Consider the following 19144-nt stretch of genomic DNA (forward strand, 5'->3'; position numbering starts at 1 on the left):
TGCTGGTCTCTGTGGGTGTATTTGTGTCTGTGTGGCTCATTCAGGCTGGCATGTTGTCACTCATCCTCAAACTCCCACATGCACAACTTTAGTTTCAGGTTATTGTTTCGCTGATGAGATTTAATACCCCCAAATTAAGGAGAACGGATGATCCAAATAATAATTTGAGGCTTAATGGCAGGAAACGCCTCGTTCTTTTTAAAAACACTGAGCACCGTCTGCATGAAGAAATGTTATTTCTTGAGAGACTATACGCTGCTTTCTTGATCTCAATGATCTTAAATCCACCTTTCAGTAGTCTTGGTGGAGGACTTCAGCAGACATCCTGGGCGTGCTAAGCCACGCGTTGCGAGAAAAACGTTAAAGAGGACATTGCAACAAAAGATCTTCAAAGTGGAAATGAAACCACTGCAGTGTTATGTCATGATTAGTTATGATGACAGTGCTGATGGTTTTGAAATCCCACAGCTTTTTGCTAGTGACTCATTTCTGCAGAGAAACTGCATAGACTAAAAACATGGTCAGTTAGCTGCCTTATACATGAGAAAAGCACACGAGCAACAGATGAACCAAAAATAAAACAGTTTAATGAGTTACAGATTTAATTTCTTTCCCGTTAAAAGTCACTATTGCATGAAATGCAGACACTCTTAGATTTACATACAAAAAACAAAAGAACAAAGAAATTTTTTTTAAAAAGAGGCGTTATGGAAGCGATGATGGAGTGATATGCAGGAGGGATCATGTAATGACTGATGGGCCACTTCGACCTGTCCTGTGATGAAGCTGAGAAATCTTTAGAGCAATGGTTGCAAGGGGTGCCAGCATCACCTGTCCCAAACAAGGATGGCGAGGTTAGGGTTGCATGCACCTGGCGGCCGCATTCCATTATTAACATTTAATTTAGTGCAAAGTCATAAAACATGTTTCATGTGGAGCCATGGCAAAAAGGAAGTACGTATCTGGTTGTTTTACGTATCTGGGCATCATGATAAAGTTTTTCTGGTTCTCACCAGGTCTAAAAATGACATCAACACGCCCTCAGATGAACAACAGCACATGACATGTTACTCTGTGTCAATATCTATTGAACAAAACCTTGCCAAAAAACACAGCAGCAGTGTGTCAAAAACTAAGTGCACTGTGTGTTTCAACAGCTCGTAGAACCACCCATAGCAGGAATAACTGTTTTCTGTTTGACGTTTTCAGTCTCTCAAATTGTTGAGGAGGAATTTTGGTTCACTCTTCTTTACAATATTTGCATTAATTAAGATTTGTTGACATTAATTCATGCATAGCTCTCTTAAGGTCCCACCACAGCATTTCAATCAGGTTGAGGTCTGGACTCTGACTGGGTGATTGTATCACCTTGATTTTTTTCTTTTTCAAACATTCTGTTGTAGATTTGATTTGCTGCAGTGATTGGGATCATTGTCCTGTTGATGAGCCAGTTTCAGTCAAGCAGCAAGATATCCAGGAGCCGTGGCTGCAGAACAAGCCCAAATCATCAGCCCTCCACCACCGTGCTTGACAGTTGGTATGAGGTGTTTGTGCTGATATGCTGTGTTTGGTTTCTCCAAACATGCTGCTGTGCATTATGACCAAACATCTCTACTTTGGTCTGCTCTGTCCAAAGGACATTGTTCCAGAAATCTTGTGGTTTGTTCAGATGTAACTTTACAAACTTAAGCTGTGCTGCCATGTTGTTTTTAGAGAGAAGAGGCTTTCTCCTGCAACCCTTCCAAACAAGCCATACTTAGCCATAAGATCATAAACTTGAACATTTAACATGCTAACTGAGGCCTGGAGAGTCTGAGATGTAGCTCTTGGTTTTTTTTGGAGTTTCTCTGATCATTACATGGTCTGAACTTGGGGTGAACTCCACTCCTGAGAAGATTGGCACCTGTCCTATTTTATAATATTCTCTAATAAGCTCTCTCTCTGTTGAATGATGGACTGTGCCTTATAACTCTTCCCAGATTGCTGGGCAGCAACGATTGCTTCTCTAAGATCATTGCTGATGTCTTTCCTCCTTGGCATTGTGTTAACACACACCTGAATGCTCCAGCAGAGCAAACTGACTATATTTCTGCTTTTATAGAGGTGCTCACACTGATGATGATCAATTACATTTGATTAGAAGCACCTGGCTGCTGCTTACTTTCTTAATTCATGTGGAGGCAGTAAGGATAGACTCAGTTTTTCATATACTTGGTTATGCATTTTAGCTCAGTTATCTTTACATAAATAATGACATGAAGTGATATGTCATGTGTTGTTCATCTATAGTTGTATGCACCTGATTTTAAGACCTGGTAAGGAGTAGATGTTTTGTCATTATGTTACAATGGATAAAAGAGAGTGTTGTTTATTTTTCACACACTTTGCACACGTCCAAGTGAATCCAACTTTGACCAAAACTTTTTCATTACTCTACCTGCGTGTCCTCAAAAACGAGTTCCTTCTCATAGCTGTCGATGTAGATCCGAACTGTTGCTCCGTGACTACTTGTCCCACTGATTCTGTAGATGATTCGAGAACCATCAGAGAAGATAATCCGCAGTCCCTGCAGTGAAAACAACCAGGCACACACCGTGAGAGTCTTTGCAGGCACAGATGAGTGGCTCTGATGCAGGAAGAATGCAACCACCCCGTGACGACACATTCTGTATCGTTACACATAACAAGCTTGTTACCATAGAAATGCAGCACATGTACCTGGTTCCTGGAGATGCTGCTGTCGACAGGGTCAGTGTACTCAAAGTTGTCTGCTTTTTCGACTTGGTAGATTTTGTCCTCCACTGCAAATCGTTGCTTCACAAAGGACTTCTCTGCGATTATTATCTCCAAATCCTCCATCATGTCACATGCTGCATCTATGTCTATATTCTCATAGTCGTATCTGGGCAAAATTGTCAGAAAAAGATGAATAGAATTATATAGCAGACTTTACAATTTTGCAGTGTTGGTTCATTCAAAGTTAGCATTTATCTTGTTAATTGGAGATTTGTTTGCTGCAGCCTCTGTTCCTTGCAGTTGCACTGTGCATTGCTCTGATAAAGGACGCAACAGTTGGCTGCAAGTCTTTCATAAGTTATTTTTGCCATGTATTTGAGTCCTAGTTATGTTTTTTACATATTTTTTACCATATTAAAGCTGCAGTCTGCAACTCTTTTTCAAGCATAATGCCTGGAACTGTCCGGGGATTCTGAAAGTTGTACCCTATATGTCCTGCTAGGTCCCTCCAAAGCCAGCAGGTTTGTTTACAAAATTGCAGACCGGACCGGTAAAAGGTAACCAATCAGGTTACGAGCTGGGCTCTGCTGCCTGTCAATCACCGATTGTGCACGCGCGATACAAGGTAGGCTCGTCCCCACGCTTATTTATCTAGACTATTGAACTTCATTACGGGCTGGTCTACTTACTGTGTCTTCCATGATCGCAAATGACAGGTGAGTTGATGAATGAGGAGTCGTGTGGGCGCATCTGGCGTGCACGTAGACGTGCACGAGTTCTCATGTGTTTTGATGGGGCGGGACAGGAAGTTGAATAACTTTTTATTTTTCAGTTAAAAAATAAGCATTTCTTGCATTTTGCGACTACGGAGGTCACCGTTTTCAACTTCAACCGTTCTGATAGATCATGTAAACTCTTAAAATGCCAAAAATTAGGACTTTACGTATGACAACAACAAATCCTGAAGACTGCAGCTTTAAGCAAAACCTCACAGACTATGTAGTGACATATACGGTCCACTAGGTGGCAGTTGTGTCCTGTATGTTTCTTTTTAACATGCTCTTATCAGTTCCAGCTCATCTAGCAAATACTGTAGACTATTTTGAATAATTCAACCCCTTTCCCTGATTAGTTCTTGAACTTTAGTTGTTTTGATGGCTCACGAAGTAAAACAGAAAAAACAACAACACTGGTGTTAAGTAGTGAGTCTATTTCCCACCTGGTGAAGTAATTTCTTCCATATTTCAGCCAGTGGTTCTTAAGAATATCTTCCACGCTCTGCCTTCTGGTGGCAAGGATGGATAGCCATGCCAGCACAGCCCAAAGCCCATCCTTTTCACGAATATGGTCTCCACCTGAAAGATGAAAAGTGCATAGCTGAAAATAAGCTCAAAGCATTAACGTGACAGTTAAATCGGGACTCAAGCGTCTTTTGATCTAACAAACTGCCGAAAAGAAAGTGTACCTGTGCCAAAGCTTTCCTCCCCACACAAAGACAACATGCCTGCATCCATGAGGTTCCCAAAGAACTTCCACCCAGTTGGAGTTTCATATAGCTCTATTTTTGTTGCTTTGGCTACTCTGCAGGGAATTCAATGAAAGAGCCTTCTAAGAAACCACATTGTACTTTTTAAAGCACAGGCCTGAAACACAAGTTAACAGCTGTGTTGATAACAGCTGTTTTTGGGGAAGCCAGACCAGAGTTTTACCTGTCTAACGCTGCACTTGTGGGCATACTGCGAGCATATCCTCTCACGCCTGTGTGCTGAAAGTATGGGACGCAGAAGATGTTGTCCGCAATCACGGCCAAAGAGTCGGACGGGGTAACGAAGAAGCCATGTTTACCCAGGATCATGTTGCGGTCCTTGAAAGCACACAGAAGGGTAGACATCAGTCCATTGCAACTGTGAACAAGAATGCCAATATATATCCTTCAAAAACCTGCATTTTTATTTGATTTACTGCTATAAATTCTCAAAAAAAGAGATTATAAGAAGTACACACACCCCATCAGCATCAAATGCTGCACCAAAATCATACTGCCCGTCTCTCATGCTGTCAACCAGATCTGAAGCGTACGTGGGGTTAGGATCTGGGTTTTGACCCCCAAAGTCTTCCATAGGGACACAGTTAATGGCAGAGTTGGCAGGACAACCCAACTCCTCACACAGTATTTTCTTCACGTATGGTCCAACCACTGTGGCAGACAGCAACGAGAGGAGACTGATGTAAGGACAAGAGTGATCTACTAAGGATCTGCTGTTTCACACAGAAGGTAACATTATTTCCTAAAGCAACAACAACAACAACTTCATCTCTGCCTTTGTTTATGAATAGTTGCTGTTTGAGTGTTTGTAGAAACTCAAAATGGATCCTGGAATTCAATCAGTCTAAATTTATGGTTCCAACCGCTCCGCGTCGCCTCTCCAATGATAGAGCGAAGCTCATCAATGACACTTCTCTGTCTTTTGCATCAGTTTTGATTAATTTCCTAAGAGTTTCTATTATTATGCAAACTTTTCACTGCTGTAATGAGAAATACAAGTGGGAGAAATGGGGAAATTTAGAGAGAATCACCACTGAGAAGAATGATAATGATACTGATAATGGAATTAGCTAAACATCATGACCAAGAGGCCAAATTCTTGTGTGCTGATTGGTGGTCATATTTAATTTGATTTGCTCAACAATTCTGTATTAACCCTCAAAAGGAAATTTTTAATACAGTATAAGATATTGTTATTTATAGATAACAAAATAAAATCGTGTAAAATGGAAACAATTTTAAAATGATGTAAAATTAAATAAAAAGTCAGTTGACAAAGCTTGAAAAGTTAAAGTGTAGCAGAGATAGAGCGAGGTGTGGTTGAATTCTCCAGAGATGAGATCACCATGAATGTTTCAGAGTGTTTTCTTGAAGCTTGGCATCAGCTTAGCTGTGGATGTCTCACACACCGTCTGCTGGTAACAGGGGAACTCTCTCGGGAGACAACATGGACAGAACCTAAATGCCAGTATCACAACAGCCAGAGTGCAGAGACGCTCCTTCTCAGTGACATGTCCAGGATTGCACCATCTGTTGTCAATAAGCGCTGCAATCCCTCCTCCTTTACTGTTACCACTCTGCCTGCAGTCTTCGTCTGCCCTAATAGATCGAAAACTGCGTAGAGATGTTAGAGTCATTCCTGCAGCCATGCCTCTGTAAAACTCTGTCCTCTTGAATATCCTGCTACGTCCTTTTCGGGGCTTCAAACTTGTCCCTTTCATCTGCCAGTGGTCTCACATTTCCATGGCATTCAACGGAAGAAAAGGTTTAAACTTCCTCCTCCTTTCTCTCCAATTTTTTCCTGCCCTTAATCCTAGACAACTCCTCTTCTGGATTTTGAGTCTGTATACAGGCATTGCCGAGGCTTTGGAAAGCTCAATCATCAACTCCCAGTTGTAAACTCGTTGCCATTGGCACAATTATGCGTCATCTCAGATGTCCAAAAGTACAGAATTGCCAGCAAAATGAGTCCAGCAGCACAGCATCCAAAAATAAGGCATAAAAATGTATAAAAAAAATCTGTGTTTTCACAGAAAAAAGATCAGATAATCTCATGAAGATACAAGGAAATAAATAACATGTCCAGAGCTACTGCAGCAGGCTGCCAATCACACGTCATGCACACTTGTCCTTAAGTTTAGACTTTTTTCCACATCAGGCAGACATGGCTACATACATGGTTAGGGCTAAAAAGCACATGATTGGATTTCAGAAACAATTTAGTTATAGAGCGACAGGATCAAAAATGCGAAGGCCTTATTGTCATTTGTCAACTCTGCACAGCCATGTGCTTGGTAAATTTGGTAAATTTCTGCTCACCTCCGTGCATGGCATCTAGTCTTATCTTGATGTGGTTCTCACCAGACAGAAGCTCCTTCAGAGCAGCAAAGTCAAAGATGTTCCTCATCAGGTTAGCATAAGACTCCACAGAGTCCACGATTTCCACTGGAATCATCCAAAAATGAGAAACAAAACTATTTAATTTGCACAAGAAACCTTTATTGTTAACTGATGCTTCATAAAGCTCTGTTTCAAACTGTAATATAGCTTATTAAGGTTCAATATTAACATACTTAATGCATGCTAAAGCAAACGTTTTTGTCTCATAAGAAATAAACCTGTCCACATCTTCCCTTTTTCCTCACGCATCCTCCTTTACCTTCCACCTTTATTTTGAATTGAGACATCACCTGTGAAGGGTTTGAACTTGTTCTCCAGATCAAACGTCTGTTTTCCCAGGGTTTTCAGATCCACGCGCAATCCGGGGCAGATAGCAAACTCCTCGACGGTTCTGCTGATCTGACAAATCTTGTCGGTGACAGCCTCAGTGGCTGGGCCTGGAAGCCAAAGAATAAGCTTGCGATCACATTGATATGCACATATGCTGTGGCATGCACTGGAGATAATATTCTATTTCATCTAATATTTATTTGTGCTGATCTTTTGATGTGCCTGAACTTTCCCCCAGATTTATACCAATGCAGAGACTCGCAATCTTTTCTCTGTTCATGCCACACATCCAAAAGAAGCCTTGGACTGCCTGCTTCAATGTTGAACTTCTCCCGTAACACTATTTTGCACTTGGCTGATGTCCCTGCATGCTTCCTCCACTCAAATTACCATACCTCCATTTGCCATATTAAACTTAACGCCAAAGTCTCCCTCAGGTCCTCCGGGGTTGTGGCTGGCAGTGAGGATGATGCCACTGATGGCTTTGTATTTCCTGATCACGCAGGAGATGGCTGGCGTGGACATTATCCCACGGTGTCCAATGATCAGACGGCCAACCTGCAGAAATGTCCCACAGGTGTGTTTTGAGTTGGCGGAGATGAGTGCGCGTCTCAATATATCTTAGCGAGGGAAGGTTTGGTAAGCGAGTCTAATAAATGACTGTTAAAGCACATCAAGAACAAGCTCAAGCATGTCCAGCTGCTTTTTGATGATCTATTATTAAATCATTCAACCAAGACAGCATCAGGCACTCAGAGTTGATGTAATTTAAACCTTAAGAACACAGAGAACTCAGTACTGCTGCTGGCAACAGGGTTGAAAACAGAATGGTTTGATATGTTTAGTTGAACGCAGCAGAGTCAGAAGCTTCTGACTCCCTATTTTTTTTTTTTTTACTGATGACTGCCTCTACTCATCTGCGTTTCTTCCCGCCACATTGTTCTGCTGCTGAACTTACTTTTACGTCATGTCCTCTGCATTTCCCATTCAGCTGAATTCTCACTGTTTTTACAAGCTCGGTAAGCCCTCAAAATACAGCAATAAGAAAAAATAAAACATTTTTTTAATGTGATCATGCTGGTCTAATTAGTCAGAGACAGGTTATCATTAAACAGTTACAACCCACTTCTTTCAGTTGATCAGAATTTTAAATGGCAAATAGGATAAAGAATATTCTGTAAGCGTATTCCATGTAGATATATTAATAAGAGGAAATTATGTTGAAAAAACGATTCTAACTAATGATCCACCTTCTGGACATTTTAATGACAACAGCCACATAAATAAATGATTAAAGGAATAAAATAACAAAAAGATAACTTAATGATGACTTAATTATAATAACCTTCAAAAATAACAAATCATGATAACAAATAATAATTGTAATAAAGGTACAACTATTGATAGCTACCAGTAAGTATTATTAATAATGATAATGTTAATGGTGTAATACATTTATTGGCAATATGACAAATGTTGATAATACTAATACAATGAATATCAATTATAATTATGATTTTTATTATTGTTATTATCTGAGGATTTATTGATAATAAATGTATCAATAATAGATTATAACAAATTCTCATATTAGTGATTACTATATCATTAATGATAATATCAGTAATTAAATACTACTACTACTATACAATTATTATTGTCATTATATTTGTAGCATTATTATTATGATTATTATTACTTTTAATATCAGTTGTAGCAGTAGTAGTAGTTTCAATTCATGATCGAAACACTTTTTTATTCATCGTTTTCATTCAATATACATCACCACTGATAGTAATAAAACTAATAGTAATGCTTATAATTATACGTAAGTATATATGTATTGATGAATGATAATAAATAATGTAAGATTAGTAAAAAAAATTTCTTTCTTTTTTTTTCAAATCATTACATTTGTTGTTATTGAGACGTGTTCAACTATGCCGAACATGCAGCACATGCGTGAGTTTGGTGACTCTGTTTCCTGACGACACGCCCGTGTAGTTCTCATGATACATAATGTGCATCTGATCCGATGCTTTCTCCCAAATAAAAGCATGCGTCAGAAACCGCAGGTGGATATGTGAAGAGGCAGATAAAATCGGTGACAACACAAAGGTGATAACATGAGATGGGGCAGGTGACACGGACAGGCAGGCAGTCACTCGTGGGCACACCCACCCACTGATCAGCGTGCACACACAAACAAACCCAGAACACCCCTCACGGTGACACTCACCCCGTTAGCAGCCGCCATCTGCACAATGACCTCGATAGCAGCAGTGTTGAAGAAGCGTCCGTCTCCCCCCACCACCATGGTAGAACCCTGGCGGTCCCGTAAGTCGATGGAGGAGAAGATACTCTGGATGAAGTTGTGCAGATAGTTCCTCTTGGACTGGAACACATAGACCTTTTTCCTCAGGCCGCTGATGCTGGGTCTCTGGTCGGGGTAAGGGGCTGTGGGGACGGTCAGCACCTGCAGAGGACTGTTCTCCATTGTTTCAAAGTGAGGATCCAACCTAGTGTGCAGAGGGAAGCTTTAATTTAGAGGAAATCCCCTGTCACTTGACATGGGGGGAATGGCACAGAGGAGCAAGAATGGAAAGGCAAGAGCTTGACTCCTCCTATTATTTCACTGGAGGGACAGGGCACTTCTGCGGCTCAAAATAACCTTTCAAACTAATGTGTGTGCAGAGGCGGGGAGGTAACTGAAGACGCTCCTTCACATATGTGCAGGGAGATCACTGTCAAGGCTGCAAGCCCAGTCACAAAGAGCTATGTGTGTGTGTGTGTGTGTGTTTGGGTGTTTGGGTGTGTCTGAGTAGAAGTATTGAGGTGTTGTGGGTGCAATTTATCCATGTGTGAAAGGCTGCAGCTGTGCTCAGAGTAATAATATACAAAGAGAAAGACAGCACCTCTCATCAAAGTTATCAGCAGCATTTTACGGGGGGGAGCGGGTAGCAACCCCACTTTTAATTCTGATCTTGACAGCAAACAGGACGAGGTGCAGCCAGAGCGTAACCAGAAATATGCGGTCAAAGAAACAAAGAAACAAACAAAAGACACAAACACACAACTCAAAGAAATCACAGCAGGTTTCTACAGGAGGCAGAACAACACTGCCCTCTACAGTTTATTATGCTCCTAACATCACAACAACATTCAGTTGTAGTATGTTGCAACAGGACAAACATGAAGTCAGTCATACATTTACCAGACTCTGGCATCAAAACAAAGCATTCATAGTTCAAGGATGAAATCCCTTGGTGCTAAGCAAGCACAGCTCATTTTTTCAATAGATTTTAAAGAAGTACATATTCTATGAATATCTGCTTCTAAATGCATGCATGACTTGTTTTTAAATCAACATCATACTTTGACTTGTCCTCTGTGCATGCTTCTTTGCAACACCTGCTTATCCTGGATACAGACTACCACGGAGGTTTATCACAACCCTTAAACCTCTTACTCGCTGTAATATTTTGTTCTCCCATCAGACCCGTGTCCTCCGCAAAAGCACAGGAAGTGACAGTCTCTGCTCCTTTTAACGGAACCTAGAGAATGTACCGAGCTGCCCCCACACATGGAATCAGCCCCGAAACGACCTGAAGCTTTAAGAAATGGTCATACTTGTTGAATTTCAACTCATTTTAAACATATCACTTGAAAGAACATCTGGCTGCAAATGTCAAAACTGATCATTGCTACCTCTGTTCCTAACTACAGTTGCAATGATTTGACAACCAGTCTGATGCCTTTTCTTTGGTTCAGTGTCTTTAGTTTCTGACGGCTTTCTTTTTTGATTTATGTGATGTGTTCATGTGTATATTTTTCTAAATATTTCTTTGGACTTGTGTCTGTCAAAAAGGGGCCAAACAAATTAGTGAATTAGAGGTTTAAGGGGGGCCAAAACAGAGACAAAAAAAGTCACACTCACATCTAGAGTCGATTTAGTCAAAGATTAACCTAACATGCGTGTTTTTGGACAGTGGGATGAAGCTGGAGACAACCTAAGCTAAAATCTTTTTAACAAATCAAATGAGAGGACTTTGACATCATGAAGGTATCTAACAATAATTGATTGATTAAGGTGATAACAGGCAGCAATAATGAAAATACATTTTTGATGCAGCCTTGCTACATTTTGATTCTTTTTAAAGGAAGCAGTAGTTTGCAAGATAACGAACCGGTTAAAGAGATACACAGTGAAGAATGTTGTATATTTTTCAGTATCACAACCCCTTAGATTTATCTCCTCGTGCCTTCGAGGGGTCCCACTCAAAATTTGAAACATCATACCAAGAGTCAATGTGACCCAATATAGGAACGGCGTCCCGTCATACCTGTCTTTCAAATTTCTTCTTTATAACCTTTAACCCTTGCAACACAGAGAGGGAAAATACACCTTACACCATGGTGTGACGATTTCAGCGTAAAGTTTATGTTCTCTCTCTATTAGTATTTGCAGTATTTAACAGTGCGACACATTTCTCAAAATAGAACATAACAGACTTAGATTCATGAGACTGGGCTGCTTAGAAGGCAAGTTTGTCCCTCTCCAAGCCTTCTAAAAACCATGGTGGCCCACATGGAGCACTACGGAGGCTTCCCTCAGGAGGCCACTGGTTTATGCTGGCTTGCGCTGAGAATATTCACAGAAAGAAGGCGGAATTGGATCAGAGGAAGACTCCGGACTGAGAGGAAGCTGGCGTTGGCAAGTTGGTGCTGCTGGACGCCAGAGGACGGACAGAAATCTGGGCAAATTTCACCGAGAAAAACCCCTTTGGACCTGACCTCCACTGGATCCCCCTCCCACGCTCTGAGCGCACCGAGGGTCTCACGCGGAGGTATCTCCCATTTGGGTGTGCGTCTCCACACATGTTCAGCCACCATCCACCTAAAAGATGATGGACATTACAACATTACATGTTGCACAGCTGTTACTACATGACATGTGCTTGTTAAAGCTGTTACTTGTGTCACATGGGAGTAAAACATGGCTTCTAGTCGTGCATCTGCTATACCTGAGGGGGGGCCGCAGCTGGAGTCCTGCTGGTTGAATCTGTCCACGGTGGAAAACATCACGCCCCTGTGGTCGCTCATGGGGTCGGGTAGATTTCCAGACAGACGCACGAGGTGAACGGTATAGTTGCTCTCCGGACCGTCAAGCCTAAGTCTGTATTCGATGAACAGTCTGTGCTTTACCCAGTCTTCCACCAGGATGTGAAGAATGAAGTTGCCCTGTGAGGCCAGAGAGTGGATTTTCTTGAGACCCAACCAGAACTCCCCTGTGAGGGAGACAGAGGGAGGAGTGAGATGATTCAACAGGCTGATCCACACAAAAATACGTACAGAGGTGAAGACATACTGCTGTTTACAGAGATTACGAAGTTATAGTAGTGATATGAAATTCATTTTCAAGTTGAGATGGATAATCGTGAAGAGAGTAGAATCTCACAGTTTCTCACCTTGAAAATCTCCAAATCCATTTTCATACCTCTCCCAGGGTTGATCAAAGTTCACTGAACCGTCCCTCCTTTGCTGGATAACCGTTGCTCCGTAGTCTAAATGCAAAGAAACACAACATTATCATCTATCATCTTTAAGATTCACATAAATAGCATAAGCCTGCAAAGCCATTTGAAAACTGTAACAATTGATTAAAGGTTTGACACTTATTTAGCAAAGACCCTACATTTGCTGCATGTTTCCAACTCCAAAGAACGTAAGTTGGCACGGGAGAGAGAATTAAAAGGAAAAAGTGTCTGCCATAATACACTCTTTTTCTTTTTAATGGAGTCCACCATTAAGTAAGCCCTTTGTTCAGACCCTGAAACATAACCCCATAACGGCGTCCTGTATAGTGCCGCCCCTACGAGCAACAGAAGGGAAACAGAACTCATTTGAGAGTTTCCACATCAAAGTGGATGTCATTCTAAAGTCTTTAAAAAGCTGAACTGCTTCTTTAAATGCTAAAGCTAAAAGAGTAATGATTACAACCCTATACCATCACAGAGCCTGGCTTTTAGACTTGTTAATAATAGTCTGGATGGTCCGTTTTGTCTTCTGTCCAGACCTCACAACATCCCTTACTTCTAACAAACTAATTGGAAAACCTTATAGGTCTGACCAAAATTCCACTGTGTTATGATTCCAAGCCCAGAGAATGTGACACCACTTCCGGACAAGGTGAATGTAACTCTGTATTGTTGTGCTTGACAAAGACTTCCACTAGTTATTACCTGCCCCTGTGGTTATATCAGTTTTTAATGGTTCTTGATGATGGAACCGTTCATGGATGATGGCTCTTGGTGCTGTCTGAGGGATTGGAGATCACAGTCGTCCAGCTCAGGTTTATGCTCTTGCACTTTATGTAATGAGATTCTTCCATATTTCTCAGGTGGATTAATGATATGCTACACAGCAGAGGGAAAAATTCCAATTCCCTTCCAATCTTTCTTGTTTTAAAACATCTCAGAGATTCTCTGTCCACCTTTGCTCCCCAGAGACTCTGCTTTAGTTCCAAATCAGTGTTTCAATCACCTGTTGACATTCACATCTTTACTCTTACTTTTTAAAAAATATCATTAATATCCCCTGTCCCAACTTTTTTTTTGTTTTGGAATGTGCTTTATTCACATATGTGTTTTGCTAAGATTACGAGACAAAACATGACATATCTTGGCTCTCCATGACACACAAGTCAATGTAAGAATCGCTGCTTTTTTTAATTGACTTTCCACATTCTCACTTTTTTCCGATTTGGGATTTTACTTCTTTTGACTAGCCAATAACTGAATAACCAATTAAATGATTGGCAAATTCTTCAATAATTAGAATGATTATTAGTCACAGTCTTACTTTTGATACATTTGCTTTCACGGTGAGACTGAATTTGTGAAACAAAGTGTACTGAATTTCAACTCCTTTCAGAAGTCTGTGGGCTTGAGAGGAGAGAATGCAGTGCTGTCTGTCGCACTTTTCAACTGCACTTTTAACACATTTCCCTCACACAGCTCTATCAAAGATGTTAGAACAAACACATCAGTTGCAGCTCATGCAAACATACAGTAACATTTGTTACTCCCGCTAACATTAAGTGCAATACATGTAAGGCAAAAAGTTGCGAGTGACACTTGTTAAAAGAAACCTTTGTGCTTGTGCGGTGTGAAATTTTAATTGGCGGGATTACCTCTGCTCATGTCACAAAATGCCATGAATGGCTCTGATCTGTTGGGTTTGATGGCGTAGACACCACTCACACGTTCCCCTCGGTCAAACAGCTCGCTGCAATCTGACGGCAGATCTGTTTGAAAAACAAAAAAAAACAAAATCGAATTAGCAGCAGGGTTGCTGTGGTGCCTATTTAGGACATTTTGAGACAGATAATCCAAAGCAGCTTCATCATCTGATTTTTAAAAACATTTGCAAATTCTGAGCATTTATACAGTAAGACCGAATACTTATTTCATATTTGGGCTTTGGGACAAATTTACCCTGTGATGCAATCAAGAGTGAAATCTGAGTTGGATTCTGCTCTATACATACATTGTATGTGCATCAATTAATTAATCTGTAAACATTCTGTACAACAGATCTTGTGAATTCTTTCCCAGCTCACCCATTGTGCTGCTGCTGCTGGTTGAGCCTTTGGTCAGGTAGGGGGTGAGTGTTGGGACTTCAGGGTTGAAGAACATTAACTTGTTGGTTGTAAACTGTGGGAAAATGTTAGGAAAACCTTTTACTTTACTCTGCAGACTGACCGCGTGTATATTCAAAGGAAGCTCCACATACTTTGCATGATAAAGGATGGGTTGTTCTCAAAATTTTAAAGTTACAGTGTGAATTTTTTTGCAATTGTGAACACGGAAATGCAGAAGTATTCACTGGCACACAGGCTGGGATTATTAAAGGATATGGACAGCTCCTTTAATATGTTGGCACTGCAAGGAATTGATATCTGAATTGTTTAGAGCAGCAACACAACTACATATAAAAAATGGGCACAGTCAGTGTGATGCCACGATAAGATGCTTTTCAACTCAGTTAGAGGCTAAATAATTTGTACATTTATTGTTGCAAGGTAGCAAACAAAAAGAGTGAATATTTTCAACTAACTGACGACGAAGATTTCTGGGGTGAGGAAGAGGAATAATATTTTATTTTCTGAATATGCAAAGACCTGCTGCATAGGGAATATTTGGAATGTTCACCTTTCCTTCCAGAATTCTGATCTTCATCCGCTGGTGGTTGAGCTGTTCACTTTGTTCCTTCATAGCTTTCAGCAGCTCTGTGATGCTCTGCTCCTGGGTGTGGATCACCTCCTGCTCAGGGGAAAAAATCGAAACCATAGGTACAGGTAAACCATTTAAAAATGTCACTATTTAGTGTTTGGTGATCTAAGTGATCTTTATGAGACAGACTTCCCCTCTAACCACAGGTCACTCACCCTGAGGCTGTTGATCTCTGCTACTTGCGTGCTCGTCACCAGGCCCATCGACAGACTGCTCAGTTTCTCCTCCAGGCCCTTCACCTTGTTCTGGAGTTGACTTTTATCCTTCCGTATGCTCTCCATCTTGGAGTGGATCTCCTCAGACAGCCCCTTTATCTCTTCATTGCGGGCCTGCAGTACCACAGTCGTCTTTTTCAACTCCTCTTCCTCCTCTTTGATTTCACTGGCCAGCGCTGTCAGCTGGTAGAAGGAGCGGTCAAAGATATTGAGCTTCTGGAAGATGTCATTTATCTGCCCCTTTGTCTTTTGCATGAAGTCCCGCATGCTCTGACCCAGCTGTAGGAGACCGTTCGCCAGAAGACGCACATCATCCAGGAGAGCAAAGCGGGACCGGGTTTCAGGAGGAGACACAATGTGGACTTGAGGCTCCTCTTTGTCACAGAGGGCAGGGACACAGGCAGCAGCCAGGAAAAACATGAAAATAATTGGTATTCTCATATTGTTGTATTGCGTCTTCAGCTCTGTGATGTAAGGTAACAGCTTGCTGCCTACACCTCCCTTTGTGACTGGCTGACAAAGCTGCTGGGTGAGGATCCATGGCTTTATACTCTGCCTGTAATCAGATGAATGATTAACCAGACATACGATCAATGTCTGTACGTAAGAAGTATTTGAGTGAACTATTGAAAGTTGGTTGAACTTCAGCTCCATTGAAAGTTCAGCGAATTGTTTTAAAGTTCCACTCGGGTGGATATAAATCCTCTAAAAACGCATCTGTGTACCTCCAAAGTGTACATTCTGAAGTTTTTGCTTGGAAAAAAACATGCATGCATATTTTAGCTCAGGATATGAGTCCATATCTTCCTCCTTATTCAGTAAATAAGGATACATTATCCTACCCCGTGTCTCTCTCTAGGGGCGGCTGTGGCTCAGTGGTTAGAGTTGGTCGTCCAATAACCAGAAGGTTGGAAGGTTCAACTCCCTCTCTCACCACTCAAAAAGATTTGTGAAACTAACAGCTGGAGGGGTGTCACGCTACCTCCTTGTCACGGCCAAGGTGCCCTCGAGCAAGGCACCATACCCCCATGCTCCCCAGGCGCTGTGAATGGCTGCCCACCGCTCCAGGTTGGCATCTGTCTCTATGAGTGCATGTCATTAGGTGCCAACCTGGATGGGTTAACAGCAGAGAACAAATTTTGTCTGTATGCATGACAATAAAATCTGATCTTAATCTTAATCTTAACCAGAACCTGATGCCAGCCTAACATATTTGTTCAAACTTGAACATATTTCATCAAAAGAAAATTGCCACAAAGCTCTTTATGTAAAATTTCTTATTCATTACAATGAAGATTTTCTGCGGTAGAAGACAGTCAGTGTATTTTAAAATGCTCGTCTGAATCTATTGTACAGAAAGAGATTTTTAATCAACAACAGGCCACTTGTACTCACAGAGTAAACCGGTTCATTTTCAGGAAGAGGATCCAGTTTACATTCTGGATCCCTGCAACACAATAGGGCCGATTGTCTGGAGTAAGCATTTTCCACGGTTTTTCAATAAATGTGACCAAAAGCTTCATCCAATTAACCATCAAAAATATTTGTTCATTGTTTGTTCTGCAAAACAATCCGATCTTTAAGACCCGGTAATGGCAAAGGTATGTGAGCCTTTGCTTTCAGTATCTGGTGTGACAACCTTTTGTGGGAATAGTTTCCCAGATGATAGTTTCGGGTAAATGCTGAGGATTTCTGGCTCATTCTTCTGCCCAGAATAGCTGAGTTTCTGTACTTGAACTCCAAATTTCAGATCCTTCCACAAGATTTCTGTTTGATTAGGCGGCGCATGTTTTGGAGTTGGCCACTAAAAAAACATCAACTTTATTTTTGTTGAACCTTTCAGTGACAGAAGGTCCCCCGTACGACCCTCTTTTCCTTGAGATTCGTCTCACAGATAGATATACTTTTCTCACGCTTTCCTGTAGAATTCATTGGAATGATGAATTCAGAATTCATTTTTCCATAAACAGGTCCAAACCATGATACTACCACCAGCATGTTTTATAGACAGAATAATGTTTTGGTGCTGGGATGCAGTTTTCCTTTCTTTAAAAGCCACCAAACCTTTTTCAAACAGGTTTGGTGGCTTCTGTTTATGTTAATCCTAAAGGTTCGCATACTTTTACTCTCATTTAACCAGGTAGCCTTTATCTACTTTGGAACTTATTTTAATACCGTTACAGAAGCACAGAACATTCAAATGGGTAAATGTACTTTTAAGAACCCATGAAATGAAATGAAATCCAGAAAAATGTCATGTTCATTAAATTATCCCTGTGGACAAAATTAAGTTTCCTCTATCCCACACCCCTCTTACAACACTGATGTTGCATGAATAGCTATAGCGTATATAACACAATATTAAATGCATTAGATAACTTTTGTAACAGGGGATATATAATTTCTGTAACAGTTATTTCTCTCTAATAGATTATAATCCAACAGTATTTCTTTAAAAGCTGTGACAGTGTAAAATGTAATAGTCTATTGATTTGCAACCTTATATTCAGTTAAAAAAGGCCACAAATCCGATGCTGTGAATAAGAACTAATAGTTTTATGTTGTTCGAGTTTTTAAATTTTTTTTTTTATAAATGCCCAAATATTTTCAGTGAGGTGACACCTGGACTCTTACTATGGAGCCATGCTATTGATTAGTGTAGAATGTGCTTTGGAGTTGTCTTGCTAATTTAAGCAAGATTTCTCCTCGAAAAGGTGTCATTTGGGCATCATATTATGTGCTAATCCAAGTTATATACTATAGGCATCTCCAGAGATGTATTAGGTTACCAATGCCACATGCACTGATTACCTGTAATTAAAGACAGTCATTAGATCCAACCATGAACGTTCCGAAGAACCACTCTAACATTGCTGCTAAATCCAATCAAGGTTTTATAGATGAACAGTAGGGAATTTCACTGCTCACTGCTGGACAAGGTCATACCAGCGTTTCCTGAAGGATTAAGTGACAAGTAATCTGGTAACACTGTCCTCTTCCCAAATACAACATGCTTTTTCAGGCAGATACGACACACAGTTACCTTTGAGGAATATGTGACCTCTAATGGTCATGAGAGCAACTGCATGTCCATCCATCCATTATCCTCCGCGTATCTGAGGTCGGGTGGCGGAGGCAACCGCTCCAGGAGGGAAACCCAGACATTAGCTGAGCTGGTTTGGGCATGTGATTAGGAAGTCTCCTGGTCTCCTCCCCTTGGAGGTTTATTTAGGCATTTCCAACTGGGAGGAGGTCCCAGGGCAGACCCAGAACACGCTGTGGGGATTATATGACCCATCTGGCCGAGGAACGCCTCAGGATCCCCCAGAAAGAGCTGCGGAGTGTCACAACTGCATATGAAGTTCAGAAATGGCATCCATGAGGGTGACAGCTCTGTTGTAAAAAAAAAAAAAAAAAGAAGAGAAGAAGTGTCTTTTAGCTGTTACCGTGATCATTTTCTAATCCTCACCAAGTGATGTTGTCTCAGCGTACTGGGTTTAAATGTAACCAAGGCAATCAGTAAAACGGCATTAATTGAGCTTTAACGTTCATACTGTAACAGTTATTATATGTTGGTCTTGACCCCATGCCATAAATGACATCTGTATTATGAGGAATTTGTG

At 41.0% G+C, this 19144-nt stretch overlaps 3 protein-coding genes across 3 annotated transcripts in view; all 3 read right to left on the reverse strand.

Moving 5' to 3' along the window:
* Nucleotides 1–584: 584 nt before the first annotated feature.
* Nucleotides 585–9620, reverse strand: LOC142399337 (phosphoglucomutase-1-like). The gene is made up of 11 exons (XM_075483949.1): nucleotides 9252–9620; nucleotides 7408–7570; nucleotides 6973–7119; nucleotides 6602–6727; nucleotides 4743–4933; nucleotides 4446–4600; nucleotides 4202–4317; nucleotides 3956–4091; nucleotides 2719–2902; nucleotides 2438–2566; nucleotides 585–831 (listed from the first exon to the last, which is right to left on the reverse strand). The coding sequence occupies exons 1-11, from the start codon at nucleotides 9507–9509 to the stop codon at nucleotides 742–744; spliced, it is 1695 nt and encodes a 564-aa protein (XP_075340064.1). The 5' UTR covers nucleotides 9510–9620; the 3' UTR covers nucleotides 585–741.
* Nucleotides 9621–11688: 2068 nt separating this feature from the next.
* LOC142399542 (angiopoietin-related protein 3-like) lies at nucleotides 11689–16079 on the reverse strand. Its single transcript, XM_075484266.1, has 7 exons — nucleotides 15462–16079; nucleotides 15226–15336; nucleotides 14634–14727; nucleotides 14205–14318; nucleotides 12481–12576; nucleotides 12037–12300; nucleotides 11689–11909 (listed from the first exon to the last, which is right to left on the reverse strand). Exons 1-7 carry the CDS (start codon nucleotides 15960–15962, stop codon nucleotides 11689–11691), a joined length of 1401 nt encoding a protein of 466 aa, XP_075340381.1. The 5' UTR covers nucleotides 15963–16079.
* Nucleotides 16080–18527: 2448 nt separating this feature from the next.
* The window catches only part of LOC142399340 (low-density lipoprotein receptor-related protein 8-like), a 122219-nt gene continuing 121602 nt past the window's right edge, over nucleotides 18528–19144 (reverse strand). The window contains exon 18 of the mRNA XM_075483956.1: nucleotides 18528–18914. Within this exon, the coding sequence (XP_075340071.1) occupies nucleotides 18712–18914 (203 nt within the window). The 3' untranslated portion in view covers nucleotides 18528–18711. The remainder of the gene's footprint in view (nucleotides 18915–19144) is intronic.

This window comes from Odontesthes bonariensis, chromosome 14 (genome assembly GCF_027942865.1).
Source record: "Odontesthes bonariensis isolate fOdoBon6 chromosome 14, fOdoBon6.hap1, whole genome shotgun sequence".
NCBI classification, from domain to species: Eukaryota; Metazoa; Chordata; class Actinopteri; order Atheriniformes; family Atherinopsidae; genus Odontesthes; species Odontesthes bonariensis.